Consider the following 18515-nt stretch of genomic DNA (forward strand, 5'->3'; position numbering starts at 1 on the left):
AGACACCCAACCGACTGAGCCACCCAGGCGCCCTAGATCTGAATTCTTATTCAGTATCTTCTCAGGAGGAAAAATACCATGAATTGAAACACAAAATATTTATCAGTCTTTATTCTTTTCTAGTCCTTATGCTAGTTAATCTATAGGAGAGAAGTAAAATACCTCCAGAATTTAGAAATGGGATTATTATGGTAAGAATTGAGGTCCTTTGTAGAAACAATCCAAGGAAATAGCCTTTATAACTCTGGAAACACTTGTATTTTTTTTAATGTTTATTTAATTTGAAGGGGAGAGAGAGAGAGAAAGAGAGAGCATGAGCCGGGAAGGGTCAGAGAGAGAATCCCACGCAGGCTCTGCCCTGTCAGCACAGAGCCCAGCCCACCCAGGCCTCGATCTCATAAACCGTGAGACCATGACCTGAGCCGAAACCAAGAGGCAGATGCTTAACCAAACAGGCCACCCAGGGGCCCCCGAAACACTTATTATGTAAAGACTCAATGGTAATTTAAGTAAAAGAAATGAAACCTAATCACTTGTGTTCTATTTTAACTGGGAAAAAAGCTGTACTGATGGGAGTGCAGGAAAGGTGGGGGAAGGAGGGCACGAAGAGCAAGGGTTGACGCGTTTATCGCACTCTGCAGGAGGAGACCTTCTCCTCGAGGCACCACACAGAGACGGTCTTGGGCTTCACCATGGTCGGGATGGAATAATACTTCATAAAAGCAGTTGTAATTAATTAGGGGCCCACTGTGTTCAAGGCTCTGGATTAGGTCATTTTTTGTTGTGTCATTTAGTCCTGACCGAACAACTTCCCTCCAGTTTACAAATGAGGAAACCGGGGCAGAGGGGTTAAATGACTTGCCTCAAGTTACACAGCTCATGGGGAGCAGAGCTGGCCTTAAATCTGGATCTGACTGATTTTGAATTCACTGGTTTCTGTTTTAAAAATCGAGTACCTACTGGGGCGCCTGGGTGGCTCAGTCGGTTGAGCGTCCGACTTCAGCTCAGGTCACGATCTCACGGCTCGTGAGTTCGAGCCCCGCGACAGGCTCTGTGCTGACAGCTCAGAGCCTGGAGCCCGCTTCGGATGCTGTGTCTCCCCCTCTCTCTGCCCCTCCCCTGATGGCACGCTGTCTCTTTCTCTCTCTCGAAAATAAATAAAAGCATTTTTTAAACAATAAAAATCGAGTACCTAGTAAGTGCCAGGAACTGGAGGCAGCAGTAAAACCAAATAAACAAAAGTCCCTGTACTCGTAGAGCTGTGTTCTAGTGACTGCACACAACTAAATGAAACCGAGTCCATCAAAGGGCAACGGCGTGGTGAGCAGGGCAGGTACTAGAGAAGGCCAGGGCGAGGTGACAGGCTGAAGCTGGCCAGACAGGACACGCCTTGCTGAGGAGGCAACGCACAAGGGGTGTGACCGCGAGCTTCAGGGATACCTGGGGCAAGACTAGAGGGAACAGCAAGCTCTGAAGATCTTTCCGGTTTCCCTTTGCCCCCCCAGGGCTGCCTGCATCCCTCATCCTGACTCCAGGCCCACCAGCCACCTTTCTGATTACTGATTCTGGTCCCCGGGTGTCCCGAAACCCTGCAGGGGACACCCGGAATGGCGCAGTTACCTGAGCGTACCGCCTGGGATTGTATAATAAATTGGCATCTGGTCTATAGGAGATGGTTTAGGGTGAGCCCGACTCTAAGAAATTGATGCCTCCGGTATTTGGAACCTAGGATAGAAGAGGTCGTTCTTCCAAGCCAGGCGGCAGCCAGGCCTGGGTTCAAGTCCTGGTTCCACTGCACGCTAACTGTAATGCCAGGCCCGTTGTCCTCAGCCTCTCCGGGCACTGCGGTCCTCATCCTGAAGACAACTACACTGACCACTCAGGATATTTGTATGAAAGGTGAAAATGTCTATAAAGCTTTCGCCACGCTGCCTAACTTAGAAAGGGTTCAGGACGTGGTCATTCCGCCCCTGGGCCTTTGCCGTGTGGCCGCTCGACCTCCCTCGGTGATGTCTCTTCCTGACTTCACAGAAAAGCAAAGCTCTCAGTGTATGTGCCTGCTATATTCTTGTTCTTCTCACAGAATCTTATATGCACTTCTACTTACTGACATTGTTCCATCAGTATTTGTAATGCCTGTAGTGCGGTGCAATGTTCTAGACTTGGCTCTAGACCATCCAGCTTGGATTCTCGCTCTACAGTGTTACCAGCTCTGCCAGCCTGGATCACGTAATCTCTCTGAAGCTCACTTTGTCTGTGAAATGAGGGGGGGCCTATGTGATGTTTAAGGTTCCTCCTTTCCTGCCCTTGAGATACTCCAAGGGTCACCGTCAGGTCGCCTGCAAATAGACTTGTTCAGTCTGCTCAGCAGTTGTAATGTGTGAAGCTTGTGAGCCCTGCCGTTCACCTAGTAATTCCGTTTTTGGAATTTAACTAGGAAATCACACAAGTGCACAAAGATATGTACACAAAGACGTACAAGGATGCCCATCAGAATACTCTGGTAATAGTGAAAGCCAAAAGCAGTTTCAGTATTCAAATAGATTAATGGGGGCGCCTTGGTGGCTCAGTTTGTTAAGCATCCGACTCTTGATCTCAGCTCAGGTCTTAATCGAAGTGTCCGGAGTTCAAGCCCCACATCGGGCTCCACATTGGACATGGAACCTACTTAAAAATCTTAAAAACTTAGGGGTGCCTGGGTGGCTCAGTCAGTTGAGCGTCCAACTTCGGCTCAGGTCATGCTCTCACAGTTCATGAGCTCGAGCCCTGCGTCAAGCTCTGTGCTGACAGCTGGGAGCCTGAAACCTGCTTTGGATTCTGTGTCTCTCTCTCTGTCCCTCCCCCTCTTGCACACGTGCGCGCGTGCGCTCGCTCTCTAAGTATACGTTAAATTTTTTTTTATTTTTTTTTAATTTAAAAAACAAAAATAAAACCGAAAAGATTGATGTCCCGGTTCCAGTGAGCTCCTGCTGTGTCCCATGCTCTGGTCTGCTGCTTGGATGCACCAGTGACCGAACCAAGATCCCCGCCTTACATCCTAGCAGGGGCAGACGTACAACAAACAATCGACAGAGAAAGGAAAGTGTGTGATACGTCGGAAGGTGGGAAGTGCTACGGGAAAAGGGCAAGTGAGCAGGTTGAGGGGGATCCCGAGAGCGGGGAGTATTGTCTCAAACATGGTAGCCAAGTGGGCCTCGTTGAGAAGGGCCTGCAGCTGGCGAAGGAGTCGGCTGCACAGAGGTCAGGGAGGTACACGCTCCAGGCAGAAGGGAGAGCCAGTGCCAAGGCCCTAAGGCAGGAACATGCCCGTGTGTTTAAGGAAGAGAAGGATGCCGGGCGCTGGAGCAAAGGTGAGTGAGGGCGGGAGGAGGGGAAGGAGGCAGAAGGGAACCGGGGACCGAATCACAGAGGGTCTTGTCGGCCTTTGTGAAGACGGGCTTTTATTCTGAGTGAAACGGGAAGTGTTTGCAGGGTTTGGGCAGAGGAGTGCCCTGATCCATGTTTGTGTGTTCGAAGGGATGGTCCGGCCAGTACGTTGAGAGTAGACCACAGGGAGACCGGGAGAAACAAGGCCATTAGGAGGGTATTGCAGCCACGGGGGAGGAGAGCTGATGTCTCAGAGAGGAGAGCCTAAAGAAGACGGAGAAAAACAGTCAGATCCCTGGTATATTTTGAAAACGAAACCAACAGGACTTGCTGACAGATTGGACGTGGGGTGTGAGAGGCAAGAGGTGGAAAATGACTCCCATCTTCCGTCCAAGTAACAGGAAGGGAGGGGCCCGTCCGTGACCAGGGGAGGCCTGCGTGGGACAGGCCTGGGGGAGGAGATCAGGAGGTAGGTTTGGGAAGTGTTAAGCTTGAGAAGTCTGTTGGGCATCCAAGAGAAGCCGCGTGTCTTTGCTGGCTATTAATACTTCACGTACCTCAGTGTTCGCAGAGCTCTCCAAATGGATCGGCTGATGGAGGAGCGAGGAAAATTATTCAACTATTAAGTGCAATGAGTGTCAGATGCTTCTATTTTATTTTATATATAGATGTTTGGGGAAGAAAAGGCACAGGTAGATACCAAAATAGTAGCAGTAGGTAATGGGATTGGGCTTCTGAGTGATTTTCCCTAAATTTCTTTTTCCTTTTGAGAATGTGCACTTCCTAATATCTCTACAAAGTAATTTATAGGACAGGGAGATTTGCTCTCAAGAGCGAGAAGACCGTGACTTCCATCGATAAATCGTAATTATTTTTTCCAACCATTACCGAGTTGTTGAATCCCTGGATTGTTCACAGGTTTTTTTCTTTGTGCATAGGAACACGGGGAGCAGATGGCTTTCTTTTCTTCTCAAGTATTTTCTCATGTTCTACTCCCAAAATTCGAAATAACAGACTAAAAGAAAGACTTGTCGCTCTTAAATACTGCCAGATTATTCTGCAGAAAAACTGAACCGATTTAGAATGTCAGCAACGAAAACACTGATAGACAACCTATTGGGAAAGATATCGTCCCCTGCTGGGTCAGGATGGATTTCGATTGCGCACCAGAAAAGTACCAGCCTTTCTTCATCCACCACAGCGCGGGTGGGGGGGTATAAAAGGCTTCATGCAAGTCTTCCCTGCTTTCCAGGTGTAGGAATCGGCGTGGTCCACGCTGGGTACGAGAGACGCCTGGCCCATCACCTGGGAGCACACAGCACACCCTCCATCCTGGGAATCATAAATGGGAAGATCTCCTTCTTCCATAATGCAGTCGTCCGTGAGAACCTACGACAGTTTGTAGAAAGTCTTCTTCCAGGGAACTTGGTGGAGAAAGTAAGTACCCCGCGGAGAAGAAATTTACGAGGTACCGGGACCCCTGGCTGTCCTGAACTCTTGTCCGCAGTCCTCTCAGGCCTGAGTGTCCTTTCGAACAGGGCAAGACATATCTTAATTAATTAATCATTCACCCGAAAGCATTTCAATGAAGTCAGTAGGAGACTGAAAATCGAAACAAAGTAGAACAACCGAACAAATCCCTGCCTGTTAGTAACCACTGTGCACATACACACAGAGGTGGGGATCTGAGCCTAAAACGACAGGGGCTCTCTTTTTGTGAGCAAAACTCAGATCACAAGGTAGGATGAAGGATTTCTTTCTGACTGGTGAATTTGAAGGTATTTGTCTATGAAAGTATTCAAATTGAATTACATTTGGTTACATGACACTGACGTGCTGCCTACTGCTCTAAGGAGGCACCTTACGTTTGGTTACGTACTTAATCGCATCTATGGAATACGCAAGATTCCACAAAATCAAATAGTATTTTTGGAACTTTCAGAACTTAGAGTAATGCAACAATATGAATAATTTCACAAACAAAGGGTTGAGCTAAAAAAGCCAGGCACAAAGAGTTCATACTAGTTTACGATTTTTTATACTTAAGCATTCTTTCCCCCAGTATCTGAGGTTAGGGATCAAAGGAACTAGAACAGGATTTTTTTGTTTTAATTAATGCTTTAAGTTTATATATTTTTTTAATGTTTTATTTATTTTTGAGAGAGAGAGAGAGAGTGAGCAGGGGAGGGGCCGTGAGAGAGGGGGACAGAGGATTCAAAGCAGGCTCTGCGCTGACAGTAGTGAGCCCGATGAAGGGCTCAAGCTCACAAACCGTGAGATCATGACCTGAGCTGAAGTCGGACGCTCAACCGCCTGAGCCACCCGGGCACCCCAAGAACAGGATTCTTGTTTGCTTTAAGTGATTCAGTCCTTTAACTATATACCAGGGAGAGTGAACATACCAACATTTGCATCCTGTTTCCACATGCACTATTCATAGACTACCCCGCCAGCATCGTTATCCACAGAAGAAATATTCATTGGAGTTAGTGTGAAAGGAAATTGTCAAAGAGAATTTTGAACAATCACAGGTTGTTCAAATGGGTCCTCAAACGTTTATGAAATACCTATTCTATGCCAAGCACTGTAAGTGGGTACTTTTCAAGGAGCTCCCAGTCTAGTGGGTGATTATTTCCGTCTGATATGCTAAGAGCCTGTGCTTGAGAGCTGGGAATGGCTTCCTGGCCAGAGTTTGCCAAGGGAGGAGGAGAGGTGGTAGGGGATGAGTTCCAGGCCCCAGGAGGTCTGGGACAGGCAACAGCCTGCTCTGGATGAAGCAGTCACTAGTGAGCAGGAGAGGACCAGATGAGAGGCATTAACAGGAATCTCGAGGGCTTCCGAGGGCCTGGCTACCCCTTTGAGGAACTTGGGCCTTGGCTGGAGCCATTGAAGAGGGCTGAGCAGAGAGTGAAGTGCCCAGATTGAGGTTTAATATAGATCATTCTGGAAGCAGAACGGAAAGATAAATCTTTTTTTAACTATGAAAAGTTTCTAGGTAGAATTTTAATTTATTCATGTTTCTTCTTCTCTCGGTAGGATTATTTAAGGCATAAAGAGGGAAGCACAAAAGTAGCAAATCGGATGGTAATGAATGAAATCGTGTAACGTATAGACTGAGTGGGCCCACTTGTTTTTTTAAAAGCCATTTTGAAGGAGCAATCATTGCATTATCTTCCACAGGTTAATAGATTACGAAGCACAGTCTAAAATTCGAAAGTTCAATTTTTTTTTTTGTAACGTACTCAGCAATTGTTTCAGAAAAGATACGATTTCAGTCTGTCAGAGTGGGGCACCTGAAAACACGAAATCAATAACTCTGTTCTTTTAAAGCATTTTAGTCCAAGAAAGACAAAAGACTCATCGTCTGCATTTATTTTTTACAAAACAATCTTTTACACATACGTGATTTTGTTTAACGATCTCCTGACTGCCTTACAATGCGGCTGTTGAGAACCAAATACTGAAACTGACATCCTCTTTTCAACTTAAGGTTACAAATAAAAATTATGTCCGATTCCTCTCTGGCTGGCAGCAAGACAACAAACCTCACGTCCTTCTGTTTGACCAAATGCCCGTCGTACCACTGCTGTACAAGGTATTTTGCGTGCCGGGGGAACGTTTGCTCTTCTGTTGGCGCAGTGAACTTGCCATGTGCTTGCCCTTCCCGCGAGTAAGAGCTGATCCAAAAAGAAGCGTTTATAAAGACCAGAAATGGGCATTAACCACCATACACAGAGCACCTGTGGGTGCCCTTACTACGCTAGTGTGCCTTCCCCACACGTGCTAGTATTTAGTCCTCAGAAGAGCCCAGCGATACAGAGACCATCCGTGTTTTATAGACCAAGACATTGAAACTTAGACAGGTTGTAGAACCGACCCCCGGGGTGACTGTGTGATTCCCTTGAAGCCTGTCTGGACCCGGACCCGCCCCCCGAGTGACACCCTGTGGTCCTGCACTTGCGGCACACCTCTGGCTAGCGCTGGGACCTGAGATGCGAGAGGAGGGTGTCCCCCTTGACCTTGGGCCCAGTCACTGCCATCGTACAGGGTTGAGGTAATGCCTCAAACACTCCACACCTCCGACCCAGTGCAGATCTCAGTAAAATGAATATTTTCCTCTCTTTGTACACACACACACACACACACACACACACACACACACACACACACAGAAATCCCTGCGTTTGGCTTCGTTGGTACAGTTTGCGTGCGTGGAACACCATAGAATTCCTCTGAGTGCACCAGGGTCTAGCAGCCTGAGTGGGGCTATACAAGCTAACATTCGCCAGCCGCTGGTATGAACGAGTCACGCGTGGTGTGTGTGGTTCCGTGCCCTCAACTTAATTTCTTCCTCTCTATTGCACCCTAACAGTTGACCGCTTTTGCATACAAGGATTACTTGTCATTTGGATACGTACACGTCGGCTTGAGAGGGGCAGAAGAGATAACAAGGCAATACGACGTCAATGTCTACACCCCCACCATCTTGGTCTTTAAAGAACACATCCACAAGCCTGCAGATGTTATCCAGGTACGTGAGAGTCATCCTGTTGTGAGATTGCCCTCATGTTTTATCTTGACCTTTGTAAATAGCAAAATTGAACAAGGCAAGTGAGGAGGAGAAATTCGTTTTGAATTTCTTCCTTCAGAGGCACAAAATTTAAAAATGAGTTTGGTTTTCATCTGATTTGGTACTATCTTGCTCAAAAAAAAAAAAAAAAATCTTTCGGCAGGAACTAGAATGATGGGAACTCCGGGGCCCAGGGAGGAAGATACAGGGGGTTAGTGTTGAATGGGTACACTTTTGGTTTGGGAAGTGAAAAGGTTCTACAGATGGACAGTCTGGACATGGCTGCACAGCAGTGTGAATATACTTCATGTCACAGAATTATGCCCTTGGAAATGGTTAAAATGGTCACTTTTACATTATGTGTATTTTGCCACAAAAATAAAATAAGAACCAATAATCATCTTTTCCCTCTAAAGTGCTCCTGTCAGAAAATCAATAATGTTCTTCTATAATAAGGTACAAAAATAGATTCAAAAGTCAAATGTAAAACAATAATAAAAAGGAATTAAAAAACCATAAACTGGAGCGCCTGGGTGGCTCAGTCAGTTGAGTGTCCAGCTTCGGCTCAGGTCATGATCTCATGGTTTGTGAGTTCAAGTCCCGCGTCAGGCTCTGAGCTGTCAGCACAGAGCCTGGAGCCTGCTTTGGACTCTGTGTCTCCCTCCCTCTCTGCCCCTCCCCTCCTTGTGCTCAGTCTCTGTCTCTCAAAAATAAATAAACGTAAAAAAAATTTTTTTTTTTAAAAACCTTAAAGTAACTCGGAGACCATATACATGAATATTTATCTGATCTTAAGATAAAGAAGAGCTAAAAGTCTTACTGGAAAATCTTAACTTGATTATAAGTTTAAAATTTGCACATAAATACTTTATAATTTTTAAGTTAAACGATAAGCTGAGGGAAATATTTACAACCAATCTAAAAAAGATTCAGATCTTTAATTTTTCATGAGCTTCTTCTAGTCAAAGAGATCAACACAGAACTTCCCAAAAGTGACCCCTTAATGGGTACAGAGCTTTCTTTTGGGATGATGGAAATGTGTGGGACTAGAGAGAGGTGATTGTGACACAACACTGTGCATATACGAAATGCCACTGGATTGTACATTTAAAAATAGCTGATTTTATTTTATGTGAATTTCACCTCAATAAAAACAATTTTTAGTAAAACTTTCCAAGAACTTTCCAAGAAGGCTGAGAATATGAACAAAATTCTGAGAAGAGATTCCAGTGACCAAGAAATCACTTTTAAAAATTAAATCTCACTGGGGCACCTGGGTGGCTCAGTCGGTTGAGCATCCAACTTCGGCTCAGGTCATGATCTCATGGTCCGTGGGTTCGAGCCCCGCGTCGGGCTCTCTGCTGACCGCTCAGAGCCTGTAGTCTGCTTCAGATTCTGTGCGTGTCTCTCTCTCTCTCTGACCCTCCCCCATTCACGCTCTGTCTCTCTCTGTCTCAAAAATAAATAAACATTAAAAAAAGTTCTTTTTAATTAAATCTCACTAATCAAGAAAAACAGTTTAACATATTCTTTTCGCATCACATTGTTAAAGATTTTCAAAGCAAAGATACTCAGTAGTGTTGAGGGTATAGAGAAACAGGACTCTGTTGTTTTGCTCACTGGAGGAAGCTTCAGAATTTTCAGAAAAGCAATTGGGTGATAATATATACATTGTCTAGATTCATTCAGGAAAAGACTACCCCTGAGTACCCGGCATGGGCCAAACCCTGCCCTGTGTGCTGGGGACAGAGCCCTGGACAAAATCCCCTGAATTCCCTGTCCTAGGGTCTGTTCTGTGTTCTAGCGGGGACAGCAGACAATTGGCATAATGTACTCCATGGTGGCATATCATACGGGAGAAGTGCTAAGGAGAAAAACGGCAGGAAAGGGGAATGTGGAATATCAGAGCAGGGGCACATTTTTTTTTTAAGGCAGAGTGGCCAAGAAGGGCCTCATTAAGATGATGCTTGCGGTGCCTGGGTGGCTCCGTCACTTAGGCAACCGACTTCACCTCAGCTCATGATCTCACAGTCTGGGTTCAAGCCCCGCGTCGGGCTCTGTGCTGACAGCTCAGAGCCTGGAGCCAGCTTTGGATTCTGTGTCTCCCTCTCTCTCTCTCTGCCCCACCCCTACTTGAGCTGTCTCTCTGTCTGTCTCAAAAATAAACATTTTTAAAAAGTTTAAAGGGGCGCCTGGGTGGCTCAGTCAGTTAAGCGACCGACTTCGGCTCAGGTCATGATCTCGCAGTCTGTGAGTTCGAGCCCCGCGTCGGGCTCTGTGCTGACAGCTCAGAGCCTGGAGCCTGTTTCAGATTCTGTGTCTCCCTCTCTCTCTCTGACCCTCCCCTGTTCATGCTCTGTCTCTCTCTGTCTCAAAAATAAATAAACGTTAAAAAAAAATTTTTTTTTTTTTAAATAAAAAATAAATAAATAAATAATAAAAAAAAAAGTTTAAAAAAAAAAAAAGATGATGTTTGAGTAAAGACCTTGGGAAGGTGAGATTACCTGTTAGGAATCTTTCCTCAGAGACTAGGAATTCAGCCAAAACTTACATGCAGAGATGTTGAGTATCATTCGTAACAGTTTTCACTGGGGAGAAAATATAAATATGCAGCAGTAGGCTAATTATTGGTATATCCCAAACAGGGACTGCTCTACAGCCATGTAGCCAATTAAAATGGCAGTTCAAGAACACTGAATGATGGGGATGATTTTCGTGACATAATGTCAAAAAGAGCAAGCAGGATGCGTAACTGAGGGGCCTCACCCTGCAGCCGGTGGGGACTCTGTGGTCATCTCAGACCAGAGTTCCATTCTGAGCAAGGCAAGACACATTAGTTAATGAATAACTCAGACAAAATCATTTAAATGAAGTCTGTAGGATACTGGAAACTGAAACAGATAAACGCACAGAGACTAAAAGATCTCAAGGCATATCAACCGTATACACAGTTTCAACACTGATCTCAATTTTGTAACCACATGTATGCATGTGTGTATATGTGTGTGCATGCACGTAGGAGAACACTGGAAATAAATACATCTCTTGATGGTAAAATTACATGTCATTTGCATATTGGGGTTTTAAAAAATCCCTACAATGAGCACGTATTCTTTTATTTCTTGAATGTTATTTTGAAAAAATCAAAAGAACCCCTTGACTCACCTTCTCCTAAAGGAAGCCGGGATGAGAAGTTCTGTAAAATCCTGTATTTCTTTCATGCAGTAAACGTTTCATCGCCTGCCTGCTGTGTAATGAATACAGAGGCGCCCTGACATCCAGAGTTAGTCTTTGTCCTCACGACCCAGTTAGAGGAGAAGAGGCCTAAAGGCAGTTCCCATCCACCGGCCTAGGTGACTCACTCAGACGCGAATGTAGGGAAAGGGCACTTGAGATGGGAATGAGGTCGGACATCGCGTGTGACAGAGCCAGACGGGGGAAGTGGACAGTGAGGAGAGAAGAGCAGGTTTAGGAAGAAGGTGACGAACTCAGCTGTGGATGTACAGGGTGAGAGCTGCCCACAGGGAATCTAAGGGGAGATGTCCGTCGGTCAGTCGGGTGTAGGGGTGTGGGTCTTAGGGAGCTGGGGAGAGGGATTTGTAGGCCACAAGTGAGTGGTCAGAGGCGGAACTCTTCAGTGTGGAGCGATCTCCCAGTGATTATGTGAGGTAAGGAGAGAAGGGGGCCAAGGACAAAATTGTGGACAGCCGTCAGCAATTGAAAAGGGGGTGCCCGATGGCGACTGAGTTGCTGAGAGGGTCCGTACGAGAACATGCTGGCGGCGTAGAGAGAAAAGATCATCTCAATCCAAGGTCGATCTCTGACGACTTCCCGAATTGCTTTTCAGTAATAGCTTCTACTCGTGAGAATGATTTATTTATCCCTTGCGGACAATTGTAACTCAAACACACTTAGAAAATTACTGGCACGGTGGATGCTTTACCAGTATGTTCATTAAGGACATAAAATGATATAGAGTGACTACCGACGTCAAGTCACTTAGTAGGTGACACCAGCAGGACCACTGGTCTCATGGAGCTCTCCTGAGCTTGTTTTCCTTTGCTGGATAGTACGTTTGGCCGCACGGTAACATCTCGGTTCATCCTTCTTTTGACGGGCATTTCGGGGCTGTAGGAGCAGTGTCGCCATGAACACCATGTGCAATCTCGGTCCATCTGGGTGCCTCTAGGACAGCAGTTGGCAGATCGAGGTTCACAGACCCTGGAGTGGGGCTGGGAAGTCTGTGAGCTCAGAACGATCTCCATAATCACACAGAGACATAACATAACTGGTCCGTTGTCTCTGTGTTGACACTTGCCCTGATGGCGCGAGAGCAGTGGTGGGTAAAACTCCCGGGGCACAACCCAGAACATAATCGAAAGCCTGGGCCCCAGACCACCAGTAAGCATGTGTTTTCACTCCTAAGCAATCACCATAGAAACTAACCAAAACCACCCTCATTTATCACTTAATACCCTTGATGAAGCAGTGACAAGTATAATTTTGTTAATAAATCTGTTGACCCTTGAGTACATGTCTCTTGGATATTTTCAGTATTATTTGTGATAACACACTGCTGCTGCAGGCAGGGTATAAAGATTGTCTTGAGGGGGAGCATTTGTGTGATTACCTAACTCATGAGTTTTGAACTAGCCCTTTTCAATGGAACTTTTTTTTTTTTTTTTGGAGAAGGTGCGAGGCAGGGGCAGAGAGAGAGGGGGACAGAGGATCCAAAGCAGGCTCTGGGCTGACAGCAGAGAGCCCGATGTGGGGCCTGAAATCAAGAACCATGAGATCATGACCTGAGCCGAAGTTGGACACTTAACTGACTAAGCCACTCAGGTGCCCCAACAGGATGTTGTTTTTACTTGAAAGAATAAGTGACAGACACCTATGGTTATTCAGACTTGGCTTTGGGGCAGACATTTCCTAAAAACTGAATGTAGTGAGCCTAGCCCTTAAACGGAAACAACTGATGGTATTTGTTGCCAATGACAAAATTCAGGTTTCCAAGAAAATTAGAATTTTGAAAAATTGATATCCGCCATTATGAACTTCTCAGAATTTTATGATAAAGTTGGTTCTCAATGTGGCGCACTTTTGTTTTATATGTATAATAAAATTTGCCAGCATTTGGAAGATCAGTGAACCAGTATTATCCAAATAACCAGTGCATGATATTGAAAAATCATGCGTGAGCAAAAGATCCATTCTAAGTGCAAGGTGATCAGTGACTATGAATTTAACAAAGTATTAAAAATTCATTGAATCCAGGGGTGTCTGGCTGTCTCAGTTGGTAGAGCATGTGACTCTTGATCTCAGAGTCGCGAGTTCAAGCCCCACATTGGGCATGGAGATTACTTTAAAAAAAATTTTTTTTTTTTAAAGTCCATTGAATCCAGATAGCAACTAACTTTTAACAAACTACTTTCTATCGAATTTTTACATAGTAGCAAAGAATATCCACAGTTATGGCGGGGGGGGGGGGGGGGGGGGGGGAAGCTATTAAACTAAACCTCCCTTTTCCAACTGTGTATCTATATGAGGCTGGATTTTTCAGCCAAAACAACATATCACCACAGGTTGCACACAGAAACAGATATGAGCGGGACACCTGGGTGGCTCAGTCATCGAGCGCCTGACTTAGGCTCAGGTCATGATCTCGTGGTTCATGAGTTTGAACCCCACGTCGGGCTCTGTGCTGACAGCTCAGAGCCTGGAGCCTGCTTCGGATTCTGTGTCTCCCTCCCTCTCTCTCTCAAAAATAAAATAAAAACATTAAAAAAAAGAAAAGAAGCAGATATGCCAACCTACCTGTCTCTTCTCTGAGGCCAGACATTAGAGAGAATTGTCAGAATGTAAAGCAGTGCTACTCTTCTGACTAAACATTTTTGATTTTGGAAAAAAGTGGGTTTTTTTCACTTAAAGATGTTTATGTTAACATGTATGAGTTTATTATTTTCTAATGAATTGCTAAATATGTTTAAAATTTGTCTAATTTGGGGTGCCTGGGTGGCTCAGTCGGTCAAGCGTCCGACTTCAGCTCAGGTCATGATCTCACAGTTTGTGAGTTTGAGCCCCGCGTCGGGCTCTGTGCTGACAGCTCAGAGCCCGGAGCCTGCTTCACATTCTGTGTCTCCCTCTCTCTCTGCCCCTTCCCTGCTCATGTTCTGTCTCTCTCTGTCTCAAAAATAAATAAACATTTAAAAAAATAATAAAAAAATTAAAAAAGATAAAATTTGTCTAATTTATATCTAATAAATATTAATAGGTAAAAACCACATTAAGCAAAAGTTCTTTGGGGTCCTCAGTAATCTTAAGAGTGTAAAGATGGGGCACCTGGCTGGCTCAGTCAGTAGAGCATGTGACTCTTGATCTCAGGGTTATGGGTTCGAGCCCCATCTTGGATGTAAAGATTACCTAAAAAATAAGATGGTTTTTTTTTTCGTTTTTTCAAATACTTATTAAGTTCTAGTTAGTTGACATGTAGTATAATATCGGTTCAGGAGTAGAATGTAGTGATGTGGAATACCCAGTGTTCATCATAAAAAATAAATAAAATCTTTTTTTAAAAAAAGCGTAAAGGTGTTCTGAGACCACAGAGTTTTGAGACCCATTGCCTCTAGGGTGTATCTGGTTGCAACATTGCTGGGCCCTGGGCTGTGCACATCTCTAGCGTCTCTAGGTGGTGTGTTTTCCGAAGGGATGTTACCAGTTTCCACCTCCACCGGTCACGGGCGAAAGTTCCAGTGCTGCACCTCCTTGCCGGCACCGGTTCAAGTTCATGTTTCCGAGTTGACTGAGTCTGTAGCTGCATCTCCTTGTACTTCTGCTTTGCGTTTCCCTTAATCACAAGGAAGCTGATTATGCGCCTTCTGGATTTCCTTCCCCTTTGCTGGCATGCCCACCAAGTGTTCCACCCATTGTTTTCTATTGAATTGTCTCCCTTTTCGCTAATGATTTGTAGCCACTCGCTTATCCAGCTAGACTCAAGCAGTGTGAATTCCTGGCGCGTCTGGCTCTTGCCAGCTTATGTTTGTGAGGTCTGTACGTGTTGTCTGTGGAGCTTGGCGTGAATATACTACAGCGTAGCCAATCTGCTGCGGACAGACGTTTAGATCTTTCCACCGTTTAGTTATGTGACCAGTGATGCTCTGGATATATTCTTGTGTTTGGTATCATGTTGGTGAACACATGTTCTTACTTTTAATGTAGTCGCTCGCATCAACAATTCCCTTTATGATTGGTTCTGTTTACTCTTCAGGACGCCTTTCCCTACAGCGAGGTAGTGAGGATAATCCTTCCGTGGAGCTTCTAAAAGCTTTACGGTTTGTCTTTTGTACGCCAGTAGCAGCCATCTAGAAAGAGTCACGATAGCTCACAGAGCAAATCCTCCCCCTTTATTTTTTGGGTTTTAGCAGGGTGGGGAGGTGTCTTCAGAAGCACCTTGGCCGTTCTTGGTGTCTTGCACATTTTGTATTCGCATTACGTTCTGTCTGTCAAGTTCCATCAAAACAAACAAACAGAAAACTTGTTGGGATCTTACTGATTTGGTATTGATTCTTCAAATCAGTTTGGAGAGAGGGGCAGCTCCGTCGGTTGAGCGTCTGACTCTCAATTTTGGCTCAGGCCGTGACCTCGCGGTTTGTGAGGTCGAGTCCTGGGTGGGGCTGTGTGCTGACAGTGCAGAGCGTGCTTGGGATTCTCTCCCCCTCTCTCTGCCCCTCCCCTGCTCACACACATGCACTCTCTCTTTCTCTCAAACAAATAAAACTCTGAAAAAAAATTATTTTATATAAGTTTGAGGAGAACATGCCTCTTGACAAAATTGAGCCTTTCTACCCATGAGCATCATAGATCTGTTGCCATTTGTTTAGGTGCTCAGTAATATGTCTCCATAAGCTTTTTTTTTTTTTTTAAAGGATCTTATTTTTAAGTAATCTCTACACCTAACATGGGGCTCAAACTTATAACACCGAGATCAAGAGTTGCACCCTCCGCCGACTGAGTCAGCCACGTGGCCCTCTGTAAGCTTTTATAATTGTCTCTGTAAAGATCGTGCTTTTTTTCCAGCTTACTTCTAGGTACCTCATATTTTTTATGCTGTTGGAAAGGGTATCTTTGTTATTACATCTTTTGTGTGCTGGTATTAGGTGATACAGTTAAATTTTTTTTAACGTTTACTTATTTATTTATTTTGAAAGAGAGCGTGTGAACAGGGGAGGGGCAGAGAGAGGGGGGGAGAGGGAGAATCCCAAGCAGGCTCCACGCTGTCAGCACAGAGCCCGACTCGGGGCTCAATACCCCAATACCATTCATTATTAAACACTGACTCCGTGTCCAGCAGTCTTGCTAAAACTCTCCTACTGATTTAAGTAATTTATCTGTACCACCTTTTGGGTTTGCTGAATTGCAGTCACATCATCTGAGATTAATGGCAGTTTTGCTTCATTTTCTTCCAGCCCTTATTTTATTTTATTTTATTTTATTTTCTAATTTTTTTTTTATGTTTGTTTATTTCTGAGACAGAGACAGACAGAGCATGAGCGGGGGAGGGGCAGAGACAGAGGGAGACACAGAATGTGAAGCAGGCTCCAGGCTCCGAGCTGTCAGCACAGAGCCCGACGTGGGGCCTGAACTCACGAACCGTGAGATCATGACCTGAGCTGAAGTCGGTCGCTCAACCGACCGAGCCACCCAGGCGCCCCTATTTTATTTCTTTTTCTTACTTTACTGCCGACCTCTGGTGTGACGCAGACTAGAAATGTAGTGATGGGGGGTTGGGGGGGCATCCTTGTTCCTGATCTCCATTTCCCCAATAAAGTGTGGCATTTGCAGAATGCATTTTGTAGCTACCCTCTTCAGATTAAGGAGGTTCCCTTCTATTTATTGTTGACCTGAATGGTATTGGTTTTTATCAGATGTTTTTTCCACATCCATTGAGAGATTATCTTGTTTTTTTGTGTTTAATCTTTAATCATCTAAAATGTGCCAACTAGATTAATTCATTTTCTTTTATTTTTTTTTTTAACATTTATTTATTTTTGAGACAGAGAAAGACAGAGCACGAACGGGGGAGGGTCAGAGAGAGGGAGACACAGAATCTGAAACAGGCTCCAGGCTCTGAGCTGCCAGCACAGAGCCCGACACGGGGCTTGAACTCACGGACCGCGAGATCATGACCTGAGGTGAAGTCGGCCGCTTAACCGACTGAGCCACCCAGGCGCCCCGATTAATTCATTTTCTAATGTTAAGCCTAATTTGAGCTGATCAGATAAGTCCAGCAGGATCGTGACTTATATTATGCTTTGGGTATACTGCTGGATTCAGTTTGCTAAACTCTTGTTTAGGATTTTTGCATTTGTGTTCAGAAACGAGGTTGACTTCTGACTTTTCTTTCTCTTGAGGCCCATGTGAGGCTTTGCATCAGGAAGTGAGGTGGGTGCGTCTCCCTTTTTCTATTCTTGGGGAGACTTTATGTAAGATTGGATTGTCCTCTTGAAAGTTTCATGGAAACCATCTGTAACACCATCTGGGCTTTGAGTTTGTGTTTAAGGAAAGATCTTTGACTACCACCAGTTCACCTCCTTTAATGCTTATACAACTCTTTAAGTTTTCTGTTTTTTTTCAGATACTGCCGTATTTTTCTAGAAATTTTTCTCTTTCATCTAAGTCCTCAGATAACTTTAACTTTTGCAACACAGGTGGTGATACCTCCTTGTCATCCTTGATAATGGTCATTTGTGCTTTCTGTCTTGTCTTCACGATGGGTTTTACCAGAGATTTGTCCATTTGGTTGTTAGGTCTCCCAGAGAGCCAACTTTAGCTTTGTTGCTTCTTTGTTTCTTCTTCTCTTCCTATGTTTGTTGTGCTTCATGGATCTCTGTTTTCATTATTTCCTTCTTTCTCCTTTCATATTTTTTGTTGTTTCTTGTTAACTTCCGGATATAGGCCTCTAGGTCACTAATTTCTTTTCTGTTTTATTCATTTTTTAACATTACCCTCCAAGTGCTGCTTTAGCTATATACCCCAGCGTGTATAAATAGTGTTTTCATGAGTCATTCAAATTCAGAGAATTTTTGGGGCGCCTGGGTGGCGCAGTCGGTTAAGCGTCCGACTTCAGCCAGGTCACGATCTCGCGGTCCGTGAGTTTGAGCCCCGCGTCAGGCTCTGGGCTGATGGCTCGGAGCCTGGAGCCTGTTTCCGATTCTGCGTCTCCCTCTCTCTCTGCCCCGCCCCCGTTCATGCTCTGTCTCTTTCTGTCCCAAAAATAAATAAAAAACGTTGAAAAAAAAATTAAAAAAAAAAAAAACAAATTCAGAGAATTTTTTAAATATCTGATAAGCTCTTCTTAGTTAAGTAGGTGATTCAAAGTGTGTTTCTTAAAATATAAGGATTTTCTAGTTGACATTTTATATGGATTTCTAGATTGTGGTCAGACAGTCTGCTGTCTGTCTAATTTCAGCTCTTCGAAATGCACAAAACTTAGTAAAAACAAAGTGGCCATCATACGGTTTTGTAGTCTGCCTTTTATACTTAGTAACCTTGGTACTTTGGAGTTTATTTTTAATTGTTCGGT

At 44.6% G+C, this 18515-nt stretch overlaps 1 protein-coding gene across 5 annotated transcripts in view; it reads left to right on the forward strand.

Annotated features, from left to right (window-relative positions):
• Positions 1 to 18515, forward strand: part of DNAJC16 (DnaJ heat shock protein family (Hsp40) member C16) — a 43715-nt gene that overhangs the window by 14319 nt on the left and 10881 nt on the right. For all 5 annotated transcript variants that reach the window (XR_006205675.1, XR_006205676.1, XM_042949959.1 and 2 more), the window contains 3 exons: positions 4619 to 4803; positions 6857 to 6961; positions 7739 to 7897. Coding sequence is in view for 3 of the 5 variants with exons in the window: in XM_042949959.1 (XP_042805893.1) it covers positions 4619 to 4803; positions 6857 to 6961; positions 7739 to 7897 (449 nt within the window). In the remaining 2 variants the exon portion in view is untranslated. The remainder of the gene's footprint in view (positions 1 to 4618; positions 4804 to 6856; positions 6962 to 7738; positions 7898 to 18515) is intronic.

This window comes from Panthera leo, chromosome C1 (genome assembly GCF_018350215.1).
Source record: "Panthera leo isolate Ple1 chromosome C1, P.leo_Ple1_pat1.1, whole genome shotgun sequence".
NCBI lineage: Eukaryota > Metazoa > Chordata > Mammalia > Carnivora > Felidae > Panthera > Panthera leo.